General features: G+C 35.5%; 3 protein-coding genes across 3 annotated transcripts; 2 read left to right on the forward strand and 1 right to left on the reverse strand.

The window, feature by feature from the left end:
* LOC147544856 (proteasome subunit beta type-3-like) lies at positions 1–4,552 on the forward strand. The gene is made up of 7 exons (XM_086633068.1): positions 1–152; positions 302–483; positions 576–683; positions 2,098–2,187; positions 3,202–3,286; positions 3,758–3,852; positions 4,259–4,552. Exons 1-7 carry the CDS (start codon positions 147–149, stop codon positions 4,305–4,307), a joined length of 615 nt encoding a protein of 204 aa, XP_086489194.1. The 5' UTR covers positions 1–146; the 3' UTR covers positions 4,308–4,552.
* Positions 4,553–5,672: 1,120 nt separating this feature from the next.
* Positions 5,673–9,376, reverse strand: LOC147544857 (uncharacterized). The gene is made up of 2 exons (XM_086633069.1): positions 8,767–9,376; positions 5,673–6,191 (listed from the first exon to the last, which is right to left on the reverse strand). The coding sequence occupies exons 1-2, from the start codon at positions 9,050–9,052 to the stop codon at positions 5,842–5,844; spliced, it is 636 nt and encodes a 211-aa protein (XP_086489195.1). The 5' UTR covers positions 9,053–9,376; the 3' UTR covers positions 5,673–5,841.
* Positions 9,377–11,266: 1,890 nt separating this feature from the next.
* Positions 11,267–20,457, forward strand: LOC147544858 (S-adenosyl-L-methionine-dependent methyltransferases superfamily protein). Its single transcript, XM_086635230.1, has 16 exons — positions 11,267–11,692; positions 12,316–12,417; positions 12,548–12,614; positions 12,865–13,046; positions 13,175–13,435; positions 13,941–14,024; positions 14,129–14,176; positions 14,344–14,408; positions 16,021–16,069; positions 16,788–17,046; positions 17,462–17,583; positions 17,801–17,881; positions 17,959–18,033; positions 19,076–19,275; positions 19,375–19,525; positions 20,086–20,457. Exons 1-16 carry the CDS (start codon positions 11,309–11,311, stop codon positions 20,281–20,283), a joined length of 2,328 nt encoding a protein of 775 aa, XP_086491356.1. The 5' UTR covers positions 11,267–11,308; the 3' UTR covers positions 20,284–20,457.
* Positions 20,458–25,585: the final 5,128 nt, after the last annotated feature.

Raw genomic sequence — 25,585 nt, forward strand, 5'->3', positions numbered from 1 at the left:
TATATGAAAGAGTATTATTAGGTACATGAGATTTCTTCTTGTACACGCCCGGAGAAATAAGAACGAACAAAGGAGAAAAAGGAAGTCCAAAACCCTCCTCAGATTCATTTCCTCTTCCTGCTTGAACGATCTTCATCGCTGATCCTATGTCGGTAAGTCTTTTTTTCAAATCACCTGTAATAGAAAAAAAAAACCCTAATTTTTTTCAGTTCATTAGATCTATTCCCAATGAAACCAATGAAAATAGAAAAACTTGTTTCTGATTTTATATTTGTTCATCTCTCTCTCTCTCTAAAAACAGATATTTGAGTACAATGGAAGTGCCCTAGTTGCAATGGTGGGGAAGAACTGTTTTGCCATTGCTAGTGATCGTCGATTAGGTGTTCAACTTCAGACTGTCGCCACAGATTTTCAAAGGATCTCAAAAATTCATGATAAACTCTATGTTGGTTTATCAGGACTAGCTTCTGATGCTCAAACTCTGTAAAACTTCTAACTTAACTTGAACTTTAGTTCAGTTATCAGATTTTGTTTCTTCTATGGAAAGTTGTGTTTATATTTTGTGTATGTATTAGGTATCAGAGACTTGTATTTCGTCACAAGTTATATCAGCTTCGAGAAGAGAGGGATATGAAGCCTGAAACTTTTGCTAGCCTCGTTTCAGCTATTCTATATGAGAAAAGGTTTGGTTTTTTTATTCCAGACTTGAGTTGTATATTTAGGGTTTTTTCTTAAATTGTCAATAGCTATATCAATTGTCTTTAAAGCTGTTTCAGACTTTCAATTAGCAAGGAATGTTGTTAATTAGAACGCTAAGATTTCCAAGAACAATTGAAGGCTTTTCACTGAAAGATTTCAATGTAGATTTAGGGTGTTTTTGCTTACTGTGAATTGTGATGATAGAAATAAATATAATAATAATTTGTCCGAGTTTCGAACAATGTGTAGGCAACGGTTTTGCTGAGTGAGTGGTTGAAGAGTTTGTTGCTTTCTAAACATTAGTCCTTTGTTGAATTTTATTCAATAGAGTTTGAAATTAGAATTGAGATGAATAGTATTAGTTCACGACTACACATAATTATCTATACTTTCAAATGCCATTACATCCTTTATTGTCTGCATTGATTAAAATGTTCAATGTCTATGATGGGTGTTCATCAGCCATGTCTTTTGTCAGAGCTGGCTCTCTTGCATAGTGAGTGTGTTTACTCTTAAAATTGCAACATTTTGTAGAGACTAAACCGTGTGTCAAGACGAGTTAACATCTTTTTTATCCATATCCGACAGTATAATACAGTTATGACTTATGATGACAAAACTTGCATTGTGAACCTCTTGAATAAACTGAAAGTGTATTAGGAAGGAAATAATAGACCATGAGTAATTTAAGGCAGTAATTGACTTTTAGGAGTGCTGTAGTTTGATATCTACGTCATGAGACCATGATAGTTTTTGGTATATCAACAAGCAAGCATTTAGACTTTCAAGCTTGGGGAGCATCAAACATTTTATTTTCGTATCTATTACCTTGAGGATGCCACAATATCAAATCGCATTTTGTCCTATAGTTCTTAAAAAACAATAAACTCTCCACGAGACTAGACTTCGGTAGTGTCAACCGTTAATAAGTGATGTTAGTATCACTCCTAATAGTATAATTAAAAATATTCTATGCCAGTCAATAACTTTCGTTGTTATATTGCTAACTCCCAGTCCCAGACTCCCAGATAACTAGTCTCAAGTTTGACCACTGCAAGGTAAGAGCATAATCAATTTTATCTTGTACAGTTGAAAGTTTAAACAAATGGTTATTGACTGCGGCCATCTAAAGTTCAAGCCTTAGTGTCTCTTTAATTCATAAAAAGTAACATCCGATTTCTTTGTTCATCAGGACCATCTTGTGCTTTTTCTGATTGCTGTTAGGCTGGATAATTATCAATATCCATTAGACATGTTGTATTTAGCAATACCAATTACAAGAATATTGGTTATACTTCAAAGTTGGTTTATGCCCACAACACTTTTGGGTGGATAGAAAGCTTTCATTTTGGCATTGAAGATTGTCTAAATGCAATATATGTTTCTAATGATTTGTAGGTTTGGCCCATACTTTTGCCAGCCTGTCATCGCTGGCTTAGGAGATGATGATAAGCCATTTATCTGCACAATGGATTCAATTGGTGCCAAGTACGTTATGATCCTTTATCTTTTTCATATCTGAAGTAGGTATAGCATTTTTGTTCATGATCATAATATTATTTCTTATAGTTACCACCCTCTAGTCTAGATATGTAGGAGATGCTATGTTATAGGCTGTTAGAGTTGTACTCGTATCGTCTATTAGTTATGTACGGTGTGTGCTGTTTATACTGGTCAAGCAGTTAATATAAGCTCTATGTTGTTTTCCTTCGGAGATTTTTATGCTGTTAACATCTGCCTGAAAAATGCTTGCAAAGAGGTCTTTATTTTTTAACGGCATGCTCCAATGTAGTATTAATGTTTTTTTAAACTAATTTGGTTGTATTTATTTGTGACTGTAAAGCATTTGTCAGTATATTCACATACAATTTTATTAGAGTGGAGATAACATGTTCTTTATGCTTCATTATGGTTTACTAGTTTCATCATATTTATATCATTTCGACGTGTTTGCAAAATTTCCACATTGACCAAAACCGAAATTTCAGTCCTCTCTAAATCTTACTTTTGTTTTCCTTTGTATCATTCCGTTCCGCAAACTTCAAATAGGATCTTACCGTTTTCTCTGATGGAGGGTAATAAAATTCCATCGGAGGTCGAGGAGAAATTAAATATTCTTTTGATCTCCTATCCACTATCATAAGATTCTTGTCTACTCCTATGGCGTGCAGGTACTACAAAAGTTTTTTTTTCAGATGGTTTTAGGAAATAGAAAATTTAAGGTTTAGTGAAACTGAGGGCATTCTGCAAATAATACAGGCATATGGGATGGATGGTAATTTTCTGTTTTCTCCAATGGCCCGGGAGAATTTTTGGCAGATTGAGTAACTTTTATTGATAATAATCGTTAATTTATTAAAGAAAACATGAAAAAGAACCATGGAAAAAAGAAGCGTCTCATTAGCATCATCCCATGACTGAAGTAATTAAGACCATGCTATGCTTCTTTCTTCCTCTTCTCCCCTCTCTACTAGTTTGCTTTTGACAGTTTCCTGTATGCAGGGAGCTCGCCAAGGATTTTGTTGTAGCTGGAACAGCCTCAGAATCTCTTTATGGTGCCTGTGAGTCCATGTACAAGCCTGAAATGGTACTTGCTTTAATCTTTCTGTTACTGCCACTCTATCTAGCATTTTGTTATGCAATATGTCGAACATACATGACTATGTATTGTCCATGTTGGACTCTAGAGTTACTCTAAGTCAGTTTATCCCGAGCCAAATTCCTCAAAATAGCTTGATATCGCCCTTTCCTTTCGTTTGTAAAAGATCTTGAAGAGAAAAGTATAGAAAATAGTAAGAGGATGAATAATTCTGACACCGCACGCCTCCTTCCCTCTTTTAGGTTATCTGTCAATGACCCACACGTTCTGTCCTGGCTCCAGAACTTAAAAACTATGTTGATAAATAAGATTGGGTGAAAACTTCCGTCACTCCCCAATTCCTAAGGAACCCTGCGTGTCATAAAGCAATATATACTTGAAAGTCTTGTTTTTCTTCTATCATCAATTTGCAGATTTCCGCATGATGTTAATCTAACTTATTTGATTTATCTCTTTCAGGAACCAGAAGAATTATTTGAAACCATCTCTCAAGCGTTGCAAGCATCGGTTGACCGTGATTGTTTGAGTGGTTGGGGAGGACATGTCCTTCTTGTGTAAGTTCTTAGTTCTCAAACTATTTCATTGCACCTTAGATAGTTCCAAAATGATTACTATATAACTTAGTTTACCAACGTATGTAGTTGGACTCGTGAGTTACCTCGGACCCCACGTGAGATTTGCTACAAACAAGTCCATGTTGAGTTTGTGAACTCGACTCGAATTCACCACCCCTTATATTTATTTTTGCTTCTTCCTTCCTTTTCTTATTTGTCACAATTTTAGAAAGGTAGTACCATAGCACCATATATATGTATTTCTCTTTAAATGAAGCCTTAACGGAGTGACTCCAGAGCAGCTAAGACTAGCTGAGGCAGGCGTGAGTCTCAAACTCAACAACTTCGACCCGCATTTATGTACTAATAACCTAATTATCTTTCTTTTTGTCTTCGTAAAATGCAGTACTCCAACTGAAGTGAGGGAATCAATTGTGAAGGGGAGGATGGATTAATCGATTTGCCAGTGCCGCTGCTTCAGACCAAAACTTCTTTTCTGTGTTCTACTGTTTTAACTAGGAAATCAGTTATTATCGCCTCAAGTTTGGAGGTTAATTTGTTTTCGATATTGCCAGCAAAGAAATTGATTGTCTCTAGATCATTATGGAAGGTGAAAGCAGAGAGTGTGTCAGATAATCGAATTCCAATATGATAACTGCAGAGTTTTGCTTCAATGAAAATTACAATTACCGGCACAAAATTATCCCAAGAAAATTTTACTCCATTTCTGGATAGCGTAGATTTTTCATTATATCACAACCAAAAGCCATGAAACTTCAGAATAAAACAGACCATCAAAGCTAACGATCATCAGAACCAAAACCCATTTTGAGCCTTGCTCTAAAAAGCCTATCCCTGGGGTTCAGCGGCACAATCCTTCCTTTTTACGGTCAAGTTCTTAGTAAGCTGTATGAGGGTATATTAAGGTGCTGCCCTGGGAATTTTTATTGCCCCAATGCCTCCATGAATTCAGAAAGTCTCTCTCATTGTAGATCTTTCTTGTTCCCCAACCCCTAGACTTTGAGGAGGGCTTTAGACTTCGTGGCCGGCCACGAGAGATCTGTGGCTAGTCGACCACGAAACTCTCCTCGAGGTCTGGTTCCGACGAAGGGAACACTTCTCTTCGTCGAACTGTGTGAGAGGGAGATGGCCACTTAGAGATAAAGAGACAAACAGAGAGGAAGAAAGACATGATGAGATGAAGACGAGGGGGCAAATTTTGTTGACTAAAATCTTCATGGCCAGGTACTTGTTTGTGCCCCAAAGCCGTGGCCTTTGTTTAGTTAGACTAGCAATTTTGTTCACAAAACAAACCTCTGAAGAAAATCTTGGGTCGAGTATGGTTCCAATTGACAAAATCCCTTGGTGAGTGCTAGGCACCTCTTGAGAAGAACCTGACCCTTAGAATATCTCACTGTAGTCTCAAAGAGAACAGAGATTTCCTTTGTTATGCCAACTTAGAACATGAAAAATCTCTTAGATGTCCTATGGATGTCAAAACAATATGGATGGGGAAACTGTTGGTTTCTGATCAATTTGGTCTTTTGGAGATCAGCATATATTGGGTAAAGTGTGATGACCGGCTTCAGGCGTTACAGATACTTTACCTATTCTTAGCACCCAGACTCAGCACCCAGAATCGAGTCAAACTGGTACTATATTTGGTCGTGGTGAAGACTCGACATGCCCACGATTTAAGTTCCAGTGGTTCTCAACATTGTTGGCCTATTCTCAAAATGGGCAGCTTAGCAATATAAGACTTACATGCAAGATCACAAGCAAAATGACGAAAAAAAATCACAAAAAAGCAAAATGGAGAATTTCTTAGTCTAACAAATATACCATCAATTGTTGATCAGATAAATATCTTTTCTCTTTTTTAACAACAATGTATCATGATATCAATCACTTAGACATTGCCAACCAAAATTTCATCCAATTTAACAAAACCCAAGATTTGGATAATCCCCCTTTTCCAAGTTTCAGCTTTTATCTACACCCAAGAGCTTGGCTTTGTAGATTTTGGTTATCCTCTAACAATCGATCGTATTCAAGAAGTAAATCCTCAGATTGCTTTTGAAGTGCAGTAACATGAGCTTCTGCAGAAGTTACTCTTTCATCTTTCTCTTTACATTCCAATTTCAGTTTCTTCAAATTCTCTGTCAGTTTGGAGATTTCTTCATTTAGTCTTCTTATTTCTTTTGAAGCTCTCTCTTCTTTCTCTTTCAATTCTACCTGAATCTTTTCGACTTCATTTTTCCCTTTAGTTTTAAACCCATTCAGTTTCACTAGATAATGGTGCAGCCTGTCGATGACAAATCCAAGAAAAATCGAGAACCCTGCGATGTGAAGGATATACGAGTTATATACATGACAGAGGTAAAATGAATTAACGAAGTTGGAGTCATGGAATTGATAACGAGGTTTTAACTTTCCAACGTTGCACTAAACTGAGAAAAGGTGAATTACCCGTATCTCTAGTTACATATTGGGGCGTATTCACACTTCGGAAGCCTTCATTTTATAAAGCTGCATACTTTTAGGTCTTATCTCTAAAATGGATTGTGCTTAAATGGAATCTTGGTTTAAATGCTACTTCGGTTACCTCAGAGACCAAGATAATCATACAATTCTATTGGACCTTTCTGATACACATTGTTGGACACTTGGACCTCACAATAGTAGCTAAGGTTTTACTCAATTTGGTTGTTCAACATGGCATTACAAACAGAAAAAAGTAGATGAGGGAAACGAATCCTAAGTGACATTAACCAAAATACAAAAAAAGGAAAATAAACACGAGAAACATGTAAACTCAAGCGGATTAAACAATAGAGACTAGTCTTGGAACCGAATAGAGTGCAAAGAAAAGGAAAAAAGGAAATGAAGCACAAAAATGATATAACCCACTTTCTAAAGGAAATCAAAGCTTGCATTGTTAATTTGCTTGGATAACAATTTCCAGCATATATATTACATATCTCCAACAAACCTAACACAAGTCAAGTACTCTCAAAAGTATCAGGTGTTACTGGTCTGCTCGTTTTTACTAACTACTTCATCAAATGTTTCAAGGACAAAAGGTTGCCTTCAGAAGTTTTAAGCCTACTTACTAGTTCCACCCCGTTTTACTTAACTTTGTACTTCAAACAACCGTTCGTCCATGTTTATTGGCTTCAGTTATATCCATAGAGGTATTGCAAAGGTTGGCTATATATTTAGCATGACCACATAATCTAACATAAGGCTAAAATATTAGGAAAAAGATGGCGACAATAAGAGTGGTTTCTAGAACCAATGATGGGTTGCTGAGTGGTCATCCACTTGGTTAAAGCTCTCTGGAAATGAGAAAGATTTCAATTAATCCGAACTTGATAAATGCATCCCTTTCTTCTAAGTGCGGTAAAGGGGCTTCTTTCTTGCTCATAGGCGGTACCCTACGGGACGGTTCTAGCCGGTGGTATGTCTCTGTCTGTATAGGCCCCATCAGATCTAGAGGCTCTAAGTGACCTTTAAATAATGATAAATCCCTTTGCTGATTAAAAAATAAGTTATTTCTAGACGAAGAATTGAATATAGAAGCCATCCTAACATCTTTAAACTTCAAATACTAAAAAAGGAACATTCTTAAACTCTGCTCGCACAGTTGTTGTTGGATCATTAATATAGTATTAGATTTCTATAATGTTGCACAATGTCTTTACCAACAAGAGTTTCTTTTACTTAAGACTACTTCTGTACTAGGTCTTTGGAATTGCTATAACATGCCTTGCTACAGAGTTTCCTTATCTAGTTTGTTGAACTCACAAGGAACGAGGAGAGGTTCAAGAAAGTGATTTCTCACCTTACTACAAGACTTTCTATTTCAGCATTAGTTTAACTTGAAATGAGTGTTAGCCCCGGGCATAAGTATTGTACTAGTGAATTACGTGGCAATAAGTGGATAAAGAATTTTAAGTTCATATCATAGTATTTCGGGTTTTGCCTTCAAAGTAAAAAGTTTGTTTTTCTAACAACAGTGCAGTTGTGAAACATTCAGTCGTATGCCTCTTTATAGATACCAAGGATGCCACGCCAGATATCATCCTACTACTTCTCTCACTCTATTAAAGCCCTTACAATCATCTTCATAGTCCTTCGCAAGCCTCCACACCTTGCCATGTCGTCAGTTGACCTCAATACCTCTTTACTTAACAAGCTAAGTTGGCTGAGAACTCTAGAGTCGCTCGGACAAGAACTCGGCTAAGTAATCAAACTCATATACATAAATGAACAGAATATTTCTTCTATTGGAAACTAAAGTACTTATCTATGTCTACCATTCAAGAGTAAAGAGTTCAACATAGAATATGACGGAAACAAAAAGGAGGGCATGTACTCAGCTTAGTTACCCAAGCCCCGCTCAGCCTGTCCCTGAGGCTAACCCGACCCACCTTTCCAACAACATGGCTTACTATATCTGTTTAGTTAGTCTTAGCCTTGACGCGAACCTCCATGAAGAATTAGCTCCCCCTTCTAATCGAGTTTATCCAAAACTAGATTAGAAGAGGTAGTATAGTCTTCCACCTTAGAGGTCAAAAGTTCGAGGCTCGCTAAACAAGTAAAAAGAAAAATCTAGTTCTACCAAAACCTAGTAAACATCATAAAAAAGCTAAGAAAACATGATAAGAACTACATCTTCCCTTCCACAATATAAAATTCATACTGGTAAAAGATAACATAAAGATCAAATTTTTCACAGTTTAATCTTCTCAAAATCAGTCAAGACATTCACTTATAGCCCTAGGCATCTACATACGTATGATTAAAATACCATAGTTTACTCTTATCTACTTTACCTAATACACATGCAATAAAAGAGAGAGAGAGAGAGAGAGAGAGAGAGAGAGAGAGAGGGGATGAAATTAGGGATACCAATAAGGGAAGCTTCAAGAAGATGAGTAGTCCAAAGAAGTTGATCCATGGGTGTGAGAGTACCAAGTTTAAGTCCTTTTTTTTGGATCTTAAAAATACTTGTAATACTTGAAAGTAATATAACAGACATAGTACCAGCAATGGTTTTTACAGTAGCTGGTCCTTTACCCATCTTCAATTGATCTACCCATTTCATTACTAACTCTCTTAAAGGTCCGATCTTGAATATTAAAAGTAATGTCATCATTCCTTCTACAAATAGTACAATAAATAGTAACTGAATCATCTCTCTTTCTCTTCAAAGTTTGAATTTTTTCAAGATCTAGAAGTAACCCAGGTGATGGAATTTGTTTAAGAATCGGAAATTTACAGAGATTTGTTTCTCCAAGTTTGAAGCTGAAAGTCACTACCTTTTCATGGGGTTTTTAGAGAGAGAGAGAGAAATGAGACGTTTGGGCGAAAGAAACACAAAGTACAGAAACGAGTAAAGAGGAGAAGAGTGTGAGTGAAGAGTTTACTTTAATAAGTGAGTAATTAGAGTGAGTAATACAATATGATGGTTAGGTTTCAAGAGTGGTGGTTTTTCCTTTCTAGCTACCTTTCCCAATTTGCTTTTTTTCTTATGGTTATATTTATTTATACTCGTTAATTCATTTTTGTACTCCTAAACATGACCCACTCACTAAAATAGTCTACCAAAAATCATGGTGGGCAAGACAACCAATTTTCTTATATGGACAATTATTTTCATACCCGGTGTGAGTTAAATATGTTTGACTTAGTTGACTTTGATTTAATAAGAGGACAATTCTAGAGAGACTTAAATATTATCACTAATTAATCCTACCTACTGAAACCTAAAAGGATGAAACCTAAAAGGATGAATCGAACAAGTTCATTACAGCTTCAATAAACAAGTTGATTCAAAACAAATAAGATAAGAGAGAGAGAGGGAGAGAGAGAAAGGTTGTTGTAGTAATGACTTAGGAGGAAAGCATAATGAAGAAGACGATAATCGATGGTGGTATTTATCCTATACGGCATGATCGAACAAGTTCATTACAACTTCAATAAACAAATTGATTCAAAACAAATAAGATAAGAGAGAGAGAAAAAAAAAGGTTGTTATAGTAATGACTTAGGAGGAAAGCATAATGACGAAACGATGATCGATGGTGGTATTTATCCTATACGACATGATCGATTGTGGTATTTTCTGGGAGGATCTGCTTAATAGCTAACAGATTAAAGATCTAGGGTTTATAAATGGAAACTCTACTAAGGCATTCAAAAGTACAATTTCAATTGTTCTAATATGGCACGACTATCTACATCGAACAAGTTAATCGGAGCTTTAACAACCAAATTGATTCAACATTTTGTGGTAATGGAGAACAAATAGGATAATAGAGAGAGAGAGAGATTGTTAATTATTATAGTACTGAGTTACTGACGAAGGAGGAATTAAGGTATAATGAAGAAGACGATGATCAATGGTGATTTCTCCATCTGAAGAAAGAAAAAGTCGATCCTATAATGAGGAAAATCGTGAAGATCTGGTTTTCATCTACTTCTTCTCACCGATTTTGAATTACCAGAATTGCGTAGTCCTTGCCGATGGATCTAGAGAGAGAAACGCCATCCAATCTTCCATTAAAAATTTCAAGAAAAAACATCTCAAATCTACTCTTAGGTTGGAATAAACCTTACTTTTCTGTTTAGTAAATCCTTTGATTTTCTTAGTGTCATAGTCAACAATGTCTCTTCAAATTTTTTCTATTTATAAATTTGTGGGTGATGAAGAAGAAGATGTAGAAGAAGAAGTAGAATAAAACTTAAGGATTTATGGAAGAAAAGAGAGAGGATTTAAAAATAAAACTTTTAATTCTTGGAGGACATGAAAGAAAAAAAAGATAAAGTGATGTCCACTTAAAATTTGTTGTCCATATAAATTTTTTTAATTTCTATGGTTGTCCACATAAAATAGTTGTCCATATAAAAAAAATTGATTGTCCGCACATTGGTCACCAAAATCACTAGCTTTCAAGATAAGCTATTTGCCTGATTTCTGTTCTCACATGGACTTTAGGAGTCATGACGTTCAATATGACATAGATACATTATGAACAAATGTACAAATTGAATAAACACTCTAACTACCATAGACATCTGAGACCCTTAAGTCTATGGACATAGTGCAGGGGAAAAGAAGACCAAATCACTAAAATAGTCACATAAAAATGACTAGTTTCGCCATAGGCTTTTTACGCAAATTTTTTTTTTTCTGACATGAACTCTAAGAGTCATCACATTCAATACGATAGATACATTATATACAAATTGAATAAACACTCCCGCCACCATCATCACATTTGAGACCCTAAACTTTCAGTCCATGAGCGTACAAGGTCATCCCTAAAGAACCAGCACCCAAAGGGACCAAACAAGTTAAAAAAAAACCCTCCCAAAACCACCCAAAACCCTTGCAATCTAGTGAGAGAGAGAGAGAGATTGGTAGAGAGAGAAAGAGGGAGACGCAGAGATGTCGAAGAAGAAAGCGGAAGCAGGAGAAGAGATACTGAGCACTTTAGGTGACTTCACCAGTAAAGAAAACTGGGATAAGTTTTTTAGTATTAGAGGAAGTGATGATACTTTTGAGTGGTATGCTGAATGGCCAATGCTCAAAGACACTCTCCTCTCTCAACTCTCTACTTCTCAAACCCTAGATGTTATCTCCACCAAATCACTTCAGATTTTAGTTCCTGGTTGTGGAAACTCTCGACTTTCTGAACACGTCTATGATGCCGGATTCAATAATATCACCAACATTGATTTCTCTAAAGTTGTCATATCTGATATGCTACGTCGTAATATTCGATCTCGACCTAATATGAAATGGCGTGTGATGGATATGACACAGATTCAGGTATATCTCAAAAACTATCACATTTTTATTAAAAATATAGAGTTTTTGTGTTTGAATTCGAATTTGATATTGTTTTACTAGGTAGGAAAATCTCAAATTTTGAATCTTTTTCATTTGGGGAATTAGAAAGCATCAATCTTTTTATATGATCAGGTCAATTCAAGAATTACCCATTCATAGAATTAATATCTTGGGCATTTATCAGTCTTACTATATGATCATTTTGGATAGCTCCCCACTTAAAGTTAAGCTCATAACTTCATAATTTTTTTGCTAAACTCTGTATGAGTATTTGATGAGGATGATACATCAGCAGTTTGATCATTCATGGGGCTTAGAGTGTGGGAAGTTGGTTTGTACTCCAAGTTGACTAGTTTTAAGAGATTTTTGGGGAAATCCCAGTTTTTGTTTTACAATAAAGGAGTCCCTCCGAGTATCTGTCAGGAGTAAATAAGTATTTAATAGGGTTTTGAAGACTGAAAAGGAGTATACATGTTACATAGTTTCTTTCCTGAATGATCTTATTGGCTCGTGATGGTTGTAGGATGTTTGTTATGAGTAATATTTGTTGATCATTTTGGCGCATCTTATTTTCACTTTCTCTAACGACTTATGCTCACCAGTTCACGGACGGAACCTTTGATGCTGTTCTTGACAAGGGGGGCTTGGATGCTTTGATGGAGCCAGAGCTTGGCCCGAAGTTGGGCAGTCAATATTTATCAGAGGTCCACTAGATTTGAGTCTCGAGCATGACTTTTTTTTCTCTTAGATCTTACATGTATTGATCGTTTAATGTCCTCAGTGAATATGTGTCTGTTATTTGAAATTCATGTGGGGCATTTGCATTACTTCCAGGTCAAGAGAGTTTTGAAATCAGGTGGTAAATTTGTCTGTCTTACTCTGGCAGAATCTCATGTTTTAGGTACGTTCCATTCTTTGTACATGATCATTGGAGTATATGTTCTCTATTGGCAGGCAATAGTTGTCCTCTCTAGCACATATGTGATATATATCTATATGTGTATATGTAAATGCATGTATGTCATCGTATTGTATGCAATTGGCACCAAATTGTATCAATTTCCCTTTGCTGGGTAAGTTTTATTCATATGCATATATCGTGTCTGTTGTCATCATTCTTCAGTGCTGGTGCCTTTCATCTTCTTTTGCAGGTTTGCTTTTCTCTAAGTTTAGGTTCGGATGGAAAATAACTCTTCATGTTGTACCTCACAAACCATCTAAAAAACCCGCTTTTCGAACCTTCATGGTGATTGCGGAGAAAGAAACACCAACTGTTATCTACCAAATCACATCATTGTTTGATCAATCTTCTTTGGATTGTGATGGTAATCAGGTACATAGCTATTCTTATCTTAGGATCCTTTTGTAGCAACACTATAATTTAGTGCTGGTTAGTGTCAGTCTGTTAAACATAATTCCTGATAGCCATAATAGAAAATAAATCCAGAGATGATTTTGTAGAAGCGAGGTCTTTTTCAAGCACTTGAAGCTGAGAATAAAATACGGGATGAGTGTTCCTCTGGGTCTGATATTCTGTACTCTCTTGAAGACCTACAACTGGGAGCTAAAGGTGATCTGAAAAAGCACCACCCAGGTCTTAGGTTCCTTCTTACCCTGGGTGAAGATGGGGGCTCCCGTTTCAGCTACAAAGCTGTGCTGCTGGATGCTCAGAAACAATCTGATCCGTTCTCGTATCACTGTGGAATATTTATTGTGCCCAAGGTCAGTAAATACTCAGTTTCTCTATATAGTTGACACTGTCTTAAAATTTGTGGTGTTACTTTAGTTCGTGAGATTTTCAGTCTGTTCTTCAGAGTTGACCACATGGCTTAAGGGTTTGATTGGAAAGGAACTTGAAGATGCTACCCTATCATTTTGAGATATCACAATGCTGTAACTGAAGAGTAGCCGCTTTTATAATAGAATGTGCCAGTTTTCCATCATATTATTTTGCGGGAGTTGCTTCATACTTCATTTATTGCATTAGTGTTTGATCCATGTTTCAATCAAGTTATATGATTTTGTTTGAACTTTGAACTCAAACTAGTAGTTGCTTCATTGCCCATGGGAGTTATTCTTATGTTGGCAATGTAAGAATTTAGGACATTGAAATATCCAAGAAGGTTCTCTTGTACTATATCTACTAATTGCTATACATCTTATGCGTACTTAAAATTGGCTACGTTCTGTTAATTTATTTGAGATGTGCGATGCATTAAATTTTCAGATCAGAACTCATGAGTGGCTCTTCTCTTCAGAAGAAGGACAATGGTTGGTACTTGAAAGCTCAAAAGCAGCACGTTTAATCATGGTATCTCCCATCTAATTACATCTATAAGAGTATAAGATATTTTGGACAAAACATGTTGAACTTTTGTTTGATTAATTTAAGTAAATTTGTGTTTTTGAATTAAGGTTTTCCTAGATGCCAGACACACACATGCTAGTATGGATGATATCCAGGTAATGTTACTATAGCCTTATAGATGTAAATGGGGGTACTGTTTGTCAATTAGGATTAGATATATAGGCAGATATATAGGCAATGGGTCGTCAATCTATGTTCTCGAAGTACATCTCATTGGTTTTCATAATAGATTCCTATTCATTCTGTACGATTTCTCTTTCAGAAGGATCTCTCTCCGCTGGTCAAATGCTTGGCACCTGAAGATCATGACAATGGAACTCAAATCCCGTAAGTTACTCTTTATTCTTCTTACTGTATACCAGAGAGAGACGTTCTTTAAGAATTTTTTGTCGTGGAAGCTGTTAATGTCGATTTAATACATTGTCTTATACAATGGTATTTTATGGAAGATGGAAGACCAGCTTAGTTTCAAAGGAAGATAAACCTTAATTTTATCTGTACATTTGTCTGATTAGTGGTTGTAATTTTGCTTGGTGCTGGAAGGGGTAGAGAGTCCTCAAATCGAGAGTGGAAGTGTAAGGCATCATTACTCATGATGGATTGTACCTGGCAGGTCAAGTCTTTGAAGCAACTATTCTAAGACTTCCCCTATTTCACGAGGAAGAATTTGCTCTTCTCTGCGTGATGAAGATAAAATTGGAGACAGGTCACGGGAATCCCCCAATAAAGCACCTATTTCCGTGGCAAAATTGGGTTTTGACTTTTGATAGTATTCAATAAAAGAAGCTATATTGCTAGGACGTATGAAAGGAGATGATCCACAAAGAAGGCTAAGTTCTTACAGGCTTTTAACTCAAACGGGGAAAGGAGGATAAAATTAGAATTTGGAAGGATATGTGGTGCAAGAAAGGTTCTCTTTGACAGAGAGGCTTCTTACTTGCTTCAGGGCTTCTGTTTGAACCTGGTTGCATAGTCACTTTGCAGAAAGACTGGTAAAGGGTTGGAACAAGACCACGGTGTAATGAGGGAGAGATGTGCATAGGATAAGTGATGTGGCATCAAAATGCCACATTTCTATCTCTCAACTTAGATGAGTTAGTCTGATTTTGTGTCTATTTTTATAACTTATGCATGTTTTCATGATAGATGGCATACATGAAGCTAGGCATGAGTTTTGGAATAAAACGGGGCAAAACATCACCTTTTCCTCTCACGTGAACATAAAGGGTAAGAACCAGTAGTAAAACAAGATCAAGAACACGACCTTAAGGAATCAAATGAGAGCAAAAGGAGAGAATATCAGCCTATTGGCAAAATCGGAAGAAAAGAACACCCAGAGCATTTTCACGCCACATTACTAAGTTACTTCTTTGTATCGTTTTAATAGCAGAAGCATTATGTGTATAGACCTGACAAAATATGTGCACATACACACTCCTGTGGGTGGTGTAGGGCCCTTGGGTGCTAAGGTCATTGAGAATCTTGTGATAGTTTAACACAAACCTCAACTATTCTACAAAATCCAACAGTCTTTGTTAGGTTGTAAAATCATGTACAGACCATGAGGTCTGTAGATGTGGAATATTTGTTTTTAAGTTAATAGCCTTATGAGTTATGACATCAAAAGAAGAAGATATAACAGTGTTATAGACATAGATGAAACTAGAAGAACTAGTGCTGTACCTGATCGTTGTTCATTGAAGCTGTAATAAATGATCAGAAGATCTTACGACTTCTCTGCTCTATAAAACCCTTTTAGATTCTTCTGTGTTCTTTTGAAGCAGTGGTCATTGGTTGATATTATAATGGTAACTTATCTGAGGCTGTTCATCTTACTTTACGAAACAAGCTACCATCCAGTAATATGATGTGAATCACTTTCTTATATTTATCAGTTTGCAAAACAACATTTTTATCTCAATTTCGTATACATTTGCAGGTTTATGATGGCTGGTGATGGTGTTAAGCAACGTCATATTGTACACCAGGTTATATGCTCCCTTTTCTAAGTAAAATTGAGTTGTTCTGCTGAGAAAATAGAAGCCGGAAGTAAACAATATTAGCCTCTGATTTCCTTGATTTTATAGAAAGCAGATCTTTTGTAACATATATACAAGGCTAAGTGTACTTCATCTAATGTTTTATACTTGGGACTTCTCCAAGTGATAGTTCTATTTCCTCCTATATCGTGTATTAGATCCACAGAATCAGGTAGTGTTATTTTTTTGCGTAATTAATTTCAAGTTTAAATGAACTGAGTCGAAGTATTCCTTGCAATAAAATAGATTTATACTCAGTTTGACCACATTTGTTTTGGTTTATGGGATCTTAACTAAGTAACCAACATGAATGGGCGCCTCATATTCATTATTCGAAAATTATTACTGGAGGAAATGTTTTGGTCAAGTATCAAAAAATATATTCTCACTTCCCAGCTTGCTAAGATGACATACTTTTTGCAGTTCAATATCTTCATGCAAACACAGGCTTATCCTTGCACTTTTACATAGAAATCTATTATCTTCCGATAATAGATTGCAGTGAAATTTCTACATATAAATCCATACCTCATCGTCTATAGTGAGAATTTGGGAAATGTGGAGTTCTAACATCATGCCTATTTTGGGTACTTTAACAAGTGTTTCTCATACTTACTGGTGTTCTTAATGATGGTTTGACTCATGATTTAACTATAGTGTATTGTAGGTTACATCTACGATGACTGGACCCATAATTGTGGAGGATGTGGTCTACGAAAATGATGATGGCGATGTCAGTGGCCTCATTCCTTCCAAAGATTTGACATTCCGTCGTCTTACTTTCGAAAGAAGCTCGGGTCTAGTGCAGTCAGAAGCTTTGGTAGCTACAGATGGATGTTCAAAAGACACTGAAGCGGAGACGGAGATGAGAAAAGCCAAATCCTCATCCAAATCGAAGAAAAAAGGAAGTCAGAAAAGAATTACTGGTGATTACTTACCTCTCTTCTCTACACTATTAAAAGAGTTCATTTAAATTGCTGAACTAGTGTTCAAGGTCAGCATTTTCTTTTCTTTTGTTTCTTTTCTCTTTCCATGTTACATTAAGATCAGATCAGATTGGTTATTTAACAAATCAACAAAATTGCTGGAGCTCTATTTACTCAATTTACTCCATCAAATTAAGATTTTTTTCAACTCAGAAGTCTCAAAACCAAATTCCTTACATAGTTTACTTTCTCCATGGGTTGAAATGTAATTTGACATGTAAAATTGGATAAAACTGCTCTCTCCGACTCTTCATATTTTGTCTGCCACTATGGTGACTTTGGTTTCTGAAAAATCATTATATATCAGCAAATTCTGAACTTTTAATTTGTGCATCTTTTCTTTCTCATGCTTTAGATTCCAGAAACATTCTTAATGTTGACCACAGTTACCTGGTCAGTTCTTATCACATTGGCATCATATCTGGATTTATGTTGGTTGCTTCCAAGCTGGAAAGCATGGCATCATCGGGAAGAACAGTAAGAATATTCTTGTTAGCAGTTTCTTTTATTGATGATTATTTGCCGATAAGTAGCTTATGTGTGTGTATGTCTATACATATATATATATCCCACTTGTGCATTTCTTTTCTAGGATTAGGTCAGTTGGCAGATTTGCACATGCCTTATTTTGCTTTTATCCTTTAAGCTTCTAAAGACGATATTCTAATCAATTCCAGCACTTCATATTTTGCAGATCAAGGCAGTTGTAATCGGTCTGGGAGCAGGGCTTCTTCCTATGTCTCTCCGTGGGTGCATGCCTTGTTTGGATATCGAGGTATCTTAATGAGATCGTGTAGTTCATACTTAATAGAATGGGGGGAAATTATTAAGCTTGTGATCTCATTTCTGCAGGTGGTGGAATTAGATCCTGTGGTTTTGAATCTAGCAAGAGATTATTTTAGCTTCACTGAGGATACACAGTTGAAGGTGATTTTCTCTTTGCCTTGTCATTTATATCTGTTTTAGCTAAGAAAACCAATTTGGGGTAAGAGTGATCCAAAATGCTCATTCTACCTAATTATAGGTTGTCAGCCTGTCAGGGGCGAAAAGCGCAACGGACCTCGTGGGCCTCCGGAATATAATTATATATAAGTTATTGTAGAACTTAGTTATTTAAATCATTGTACACCGCAAATTAGTCAACTAAATCACAATTACAACAAAGTTCATTAGAAAATAAGTTCAATTGGTGTCTTAGGAAGGAAAAAGAACGGAGGCACAGGCAGCATAAATGTATCCTTTTAGAGTTGTAGCTTGCCGCCTTGCCGTTGAGAATATTTGTTGTAATCAATCATACCTATCCTCTTCCCCAGATGTATCTTATAAACTCAAATATATATGGTTGTTCGCTGACTTATATCTGGGAGGCTTAACGTAGCAAGCTCATCGACCCACTTGGTGAAGTTGTTCTCAGAGCCTTCATACTAAACACCTCTGATTTTTCTTAGGGTGATCAATAAATGAGTCTAATTTGTATCATACTTAGATTCTGTCCAAGTACTAGTGAGTACAAGGTAGGTATGCAATGTTTATGGATTTGTAGATAAAACCTTTTTTCTCTTTAAAACTTGTCGAATTTACCTTTGTGAGAAGTCCTGTAATGTTCATATTTGAATATTCATGTTCATGGTATACTCGTAAACACATACAAGTTACCTCTCATGTAATCCTGTAGTAAAATCTTGCTTCCAGTCACAATTGTTTTTTTTTTTTTTCTAATTAATTTTCATGCTCAACTTGATGAAGTGTTGATATTTCTTTTCACAGTTAATAGTAAACTAGGCAGCTAGCAGGACATTCATCATTTCCATGCAAAAATAGTTTTAGAACAAAGCATGATGTGGTCCTTATTTTAACATCTTTGATGTGGGAGTTCATAGCAACAAAGATTCTCGAAACCATCCGATGATTTTACGTCTATTTCGCATTTTGTTACAATCATCATCTTTTGATTTCTCTGATGACATAGGTCCATATAGCTGACGGGATCAAGTTTGTTAGGGACATCGCGAATGATACATCATCTTCTAATTCAAGTATTGAGCTTGAAACGAAGCAATCTCTTTCTAAATTGTCTTCAAATGGAAATGCCAACAGTTCTTCTGCAGGAAGCAAGAAAAACACGAAAATTGACATACTTATAATTGATGCAGACTCCTCCGACTCAAGGTAAATGAATTTTGATAACGACTTCATTATCCAACTTCAAACAATTGGGAGTTACAGGTTAACTCTGTGTGCTGATGGATTCATTTTTCTTCTCTGCAGCTCGGGAATGACTTGCCCCCCTGCGAACTTTTTGGAGGAGTCGTTTCTGTTGTCAGTGAAAGAATCTCTCTCTGAAGGAGGTCTCTTTGTTATCAATCTGGTCTCAAGATCCCAGACCATTAGAGAGATGGTTGTCTCAAGAATGAAAACGGTAAGAACGAAACAACTTTTATAGTCTTAACTAACAGTAAATTGAAGGTAGATTTGGTACAACTTTAATAGTCAGGGATTCATATGGCTTCATGCTGAGTTTTACCGTAGCTAGTTATGATTAAAACAAGTTTTCGGTAGCTAGGATATAATCCACCATCTGGAGTGCATGCTCACCATCTTTAATATCTGAAAACATGATATGAATCACATAGATATGAACAAACGCCGCTTTTCTCTAACTAGTTGAGAACAGGATCAAGCTTGACTGAAGCTTAAAACCTCTCTATCTATCTACACACGCCCAGATATATATATATATATATATATATATATATATATGATTCCCAAGTCAATGTGGTGCCTTTGTCTGTTTTTGCCTTTCTTCTTCTTCAACGTTCGCAGCTATACGATAAATAGGTTATTGCAACCATATAAAACTTCCTCGTCTTCTCTTCTGGTTACAGACTTGTATTGGCAGACTTCTTTACTGTTATTACTTGTTATCATACACGACGTGTAATTGGAACACCGGCATGCTAATAAATTTTGAATTTGCAGGTCTTTAGCAGCCTCTATTACTTAAAGCTCGACGAAGATGTCAACGAGGTTATTTTTGCAGTACCCGTCGACGAATGCTTGAAGGAGGATAGGTTTACTGAAGCTGCTGTTCAACTTCAGAAGCTGCTGAAGTTTACAAACACGGAGAGAGGCCAAAGCATTTTAGATACGACTAAGAGGATTAAGCGTGTCAAGTAAATTATTCAGCTCAAACAAAATGTGCTCGTCACCTGTAACACTTCATGAATTTTGTTTTCGTTCTTGTTAGGAATTTTATAGGTCAACTTATTATATCTATGTATTTACACTCGCAAAAGTGTTATCTGTGCAAACATCCGAAAACAACTATTTTTCTTTAGAAAGTTTATTAAATTATTTCTTCCAGCCGATAAGATAATACACATTGATGAGACACCAACACATTTTTTTTTCGAAAAGAAAAGGTTAATTAAAAAGTGAGATCATGCTTAGTATTGTTATATGGGTAAAGTACGAAATTTATCATTTGAACTTTTGGGTCCTAAGGTCAAAGAGGGAGATAATCGACCATACATTTACCCATAGACTAATATGGATCTAAGTCCAAAATAAACTTCGAAATGAGAATGTTTAAAAGTGCACTTTGTAGTGAGTCTAGAGACTAACTACTTTCTTCTTCCGCATTTGGCCTTTATATAACCTCATTCGGCTTTGTATAGGTGGCCAATACGTGGACAACTGTTTTTTTTATATTGACAACTATTTTCGGGTTCGGTGCGAGTCAATTATGCTTGACTTAGTTGACTTTGATTTAATAAGGGGACAACTCCATAAAGTCTTAAATACTAACAGTTACTAACTTGTGGACCATTAACAAAATAATAGTTCAAAATTGAAAACCTAAGTTGTCTTCTTCTTCATCATCTTCTTCTTCTTCCTTCTTCTTCGTCTTTTTCTTATTCTTGTACAGTTACTAAGTAAACTATAGTTTCTACCACTTCTTTTTGTTTTTTATTAAACCCTAGTTGAATAAAGAAGATAAAACTCATCAATCTCCACTTCCCTTATTTTTTAGTAAACTATAGTTTCTACCACTTTTTGTGTTTTAGTGAATTATAGTTTCTACTACTTCCCTGTGTTTTTATCAAACCCTAGATTGGTTTTAATCAAACCCTACATTGATGAGGTAAAACTCTAACTTTTTTTAATTTTATTTTGTATTTTCGTTTGGGTAGTATGAAAGAATACAAAATGATTTCAAGGCAAAAAATCGAAGTGAAGAAGAAATCCCCAGAATTTCGTGCGAAATCCACGAAAATATGCTAGATTTTCGTGGCAAGTTTCCTTCTGTGTTACCAAATTTTCGTAGGAAATCTACGAAATTGGCAAGTTAGATTTTTTTTTTACAAAAACTCAGAAATTAAGATCTCTCGTGTTTTGTCGATTTTCCACGAAGCACGAGCACCTCTACTTGTTTGTAAATAACTCTAGGGTTTTGAAATTTTTGATTTCTAGGTTTTAAAAGTTTAACGGGTTTTAGGGTTTTTAGATCTGATCTTTCTGGTTAGAAATATCCTTCAATAATTCCGTTCCCTTTGTTTGATGTCATAATCTTCTCCAAAAAAATTCTCTCTCTAGAATATTGGGTTGATGATGAAGATGAAGTAGTAAAAGAAGACCAAACTTACTTAGGGTTTATGGGAAAAGTGGGAGGTGAATAGTACATCTAATTCTAAGAGGACTTGAGTGAAAATAGTAGAGAGTTGTCCCTTTAGAAACTGGTGTCCATATAAAAAAATTAATTATTTTGGTTGTCCACATAAGATAGTTGTCTATATAAGAAAAACGGTTGTCCATGTATTGACCACCTTTATATAACCTAGCGTTAGGTTTGGGTTTAATTTAGAAAATCAAAACTATTTTGCTCCATTTGAGCCCCTTTCTTTCTCTCCAGTCTGAAACCGAAACTATTGTTGATTCATGCATGTTCCATCCAATTTGAAACCATTCAAACCGAAGTTCAGAGGAAGTTTCCTCTTAGGTTGTGTTTGTTATCAGGGAAATAATTCCATAGAAATAAAAGAGTTCCATCCAATTACGAACTCTGTTATTTGGTTGACAACTAATTTCTACGATTATAATATTCAATTAAGAATTTTTATTCACTCTTTATGTAGTCAAAATGAAATTTTTTACATTGATGTTGCCAAAATTACATTTTCATCCTTATGCTTTCAAAATTACAGTTTTACCCTTATGTTTTCGAAATGACAACGTGTGGATAAAAATGATATTTTACTAATACAAAAGGGTAAAAATGTGGACATGCCATTTTTACAAGATAAAGGTAAGAATGTCATTCAGCCACATAAGGTTAAAAATGTCATTTTGATATTATCAAAGGTAAAAATGTCACTTTGACAACATAAGGGTAAAATGTGAATTTGATATTCTAAAAGGGTAAAAATGTAATTTTGGCTATATATATAGAGCCAAAATGTCATTTTAACAACTTTCATGTCATTTGGTAAGAAGGACAAAAATGTCATTTGCTCAGTGTATAAGTAAAAGATTTTTTTGCTAAATTTTATGTGTAAAAATGTCATTTTGAACATATATGGAGATAAATATTAGGTTTTAAGTATCCGAATATATTAAAATATTGTTATTTTGATTTTTGACTTTCCATGGAATCTAATTCCGAGGGGAGAGCAAGGAATTAAAAGTGGATTATTTCATGGAAATAGATTCCGTAGGGAATTAAAGTCATGGAATTATACTTCGTATCAAACGGTGGAAATGCCTATTTCCATAGAAATTCTTTTATATCAAACACACCTATGGTGCTTAAGGGTCCACGATTTAAGTATAGGGTTGTTAGTTGTAGGTTTTAGTGTATCTTAGTGATTTTATGATGAAACTGAAAAACACTGCTATAGAGTTCGAAATATTTTGTCGACATCTATTTGGTGTTTCCAGCATTTAGTCTTTAACCACTTTAACAATAATTTTGATTTTGTATCCCTTTTGTATATGTGGATGTACTTAAAAGTATTCACCTAAAAGGAGGTTTTGGCTTAGGATCTAGGAATTGTTTATACTATTTTAGTTATCGACTATATTGGTGATTTTCTGTATATACTAAAAAATACTGCTAAAGTTTGAAAAATCATCGAACATCTTTTTAGTGTTTCTAGCATTTTGGTCAAACTAGTCATGATTCAGGTTAAATAACTACGTAGCATCCTACAAGAACTTGATCAAGAAGTTACCTGTAGGATGGAGAGATAAAAAAAAAACAAGGGCATAGGTCTTGAATACTAAATCCTAAAGCTTCGAATTGAAGAAGACTACCCATAGTTGAGCGGACTAGTGAGCCAAGCCAAATGTCGGAATGTAAATGGTTAGACAAGGCAGAAGGCAAGTTTTAATGGAAAATGCGACAACTGTGGCAAGATAAACTACCTAGTAAAAAATTGCCACTCGAAAAATGGCAACCAGAGAGAGCCGAAGGACAAGGCTCGCTAGCTAAAGACACAAAGACCCATATGATCTGGTATGTTGGGGGTTCAAGACGTGTCTGAAAGGTTTCAGAATAGTGGGTCTACACCAGTTCTACGGACCTGTTACATTATGGCTTCTGTTCGGCATATAAAAGAAATGGAGAATTGAATGTAACTGAAAGGGAATCGATAACAAGTGGGTGTGGGTCGTCCTACGCTAAGAGCTCGAAAAAGCGAAATCTATAAAAGTTTAAGAAAGGATGTGCCTATCCTTAACAAAACTCAAATCAACCATTCGACAGATACTAATAGGTTATGGTAGCCTAAGTCAGTTCAATCAAGAAACCGTTAGTACCCCCAAAGTTACTCGGATGTGATGGAGACACCGAACTATCACAAGGATAAGACGAGTTCACCACATCAGTTGCGACGCGAATGTATGTTCTCCCTCGTGCAAAAAGGTAAAAGACAGTGAAGTGTTTGAAAAAAAATTCATTTGTCTAAGATTAATAACATTCTTGGAAACGTTCTTGAATCGAGTACAAAATCGACAAAGAATGCGAAATACTGCAATTAGCATTATTTCGAGAAAATATAACAAATTGAACATGGCAGAAGTATCATTGTGATATATTCAGATGGTTAAATCTTAACAAAAGAAAAATCTTTGTATAATTCTCAGTTTGGTCATTAAATTTGTCGAACATGCACTAAGGTCCTTGTATCTGTAGAAATGTCCTCAGATCTATTGAAAATTCTCAGGTAGCCAATTTCCGACCGGAGACAAACCTAGATCTGGTGAACCAGACCTCCGGCGAAGGAGTTTTCCTTCGCCGAAGTGTTTAGAGAGAGAATTTTTTTTTTATGTTTGAAGGTCGCCGGTCGGAAATTGACCGGCCGGCGACCTACTCCAGTAAAGACGATGAGGTGGCAAGAAGATGAGGTGGCAGAGAGAGGTGATGAGATGGAGGAGAGAGAGGTGATGACTAGTTAACGGAGTTATAACGGTAACTGAAAAAGGAGGGCATCTGGGTATTTTTGATAAAGTAGGGGGCTAGGCAGGAAGCTGGTCATAAAATTGGGGGCTATTTAAGAAATAACCCTTTTTGTTTTCTCGTTTTCTTTTCCCAAGTAACGTGCTCGTCCCATTGGTCCAACTAGTTGCAACAGCAAACAACCGTTTGCAATGAGCAGTAATATCAAAAAACATCACAAACATATTAAAAAAATTAAATTAAATTAAATATGGTCACCACCCTTTTGTGCAACGGTTGGACACCCCTTTTAAGTCCATGGGATTGAGTCTCGGTGGAAGCAGTTGTCATCAAGATTTATCCTATGTAATTTAAGCTATAAATAATGTAGTAATTTGTCGTGCTTGAGGCCTCTTTATTTCTCGGTTTAAATTAGGCGGTTATCGTGCTTATTACATCTTCATGATGCATCAATGCCTTGTAACGACTAACGTATATCGTAGTCGAATTTTAAAAAAATTAAATTAAATATGTAAGATATCAATGAAGATATTAAAAAAAAAAAGACATCAAACAAGATGAAAATGGACTAAAGAAAACATCATCATAACTCAGAGTGTACATGATTTTCTGTAATAAACAACAATTTGTAGAAAACAATCAATAGTTTGTATCGAGCAAAATACAATTTGCAACGAATAAAAAACATGACAAATATATTTAAAAATATTAAATTAAATTAAATATGTATAAAAATATATCAAAACGGATAGAATAACATCACCAAACAAGAACAAAAGAGAGAAGACATCATCATACCTTAGAACATATCAAAATTTTGTAGAAAGACAACAGTTTGTACAAGTAGAAAACAAACAACAAATTGTAACAAACAAACAACAAAAAAGACAGTTTATTGGAAAATGTTGGCACCCTGGTAGACGAACAAAACTTATTTTAGGGGAAACCACCATTTTTTCTAATACACATTTGTAGAATATAAAAACTAAATAGAAGTGTTAAACGACTCCATTTTTGTGAGTC

The sequence above is a fragment of the Eschscholzia californica genome, unplaced genomic scaffold, assembly GCF_041429995.1.
Source record: "Eschscholzia californica isolate CP2 unplaced genomic scaffold, dmEscCali1.0.p SCAF_4, whole genome shotgun sequence".
Taxonomy (NCBI): Eukaryota; Viridiplantae; Streptophyta; class Magnoliopsida; order Ranunculales; family Papaveraceae; genus Eschscholzia; species Eschscholzia californica.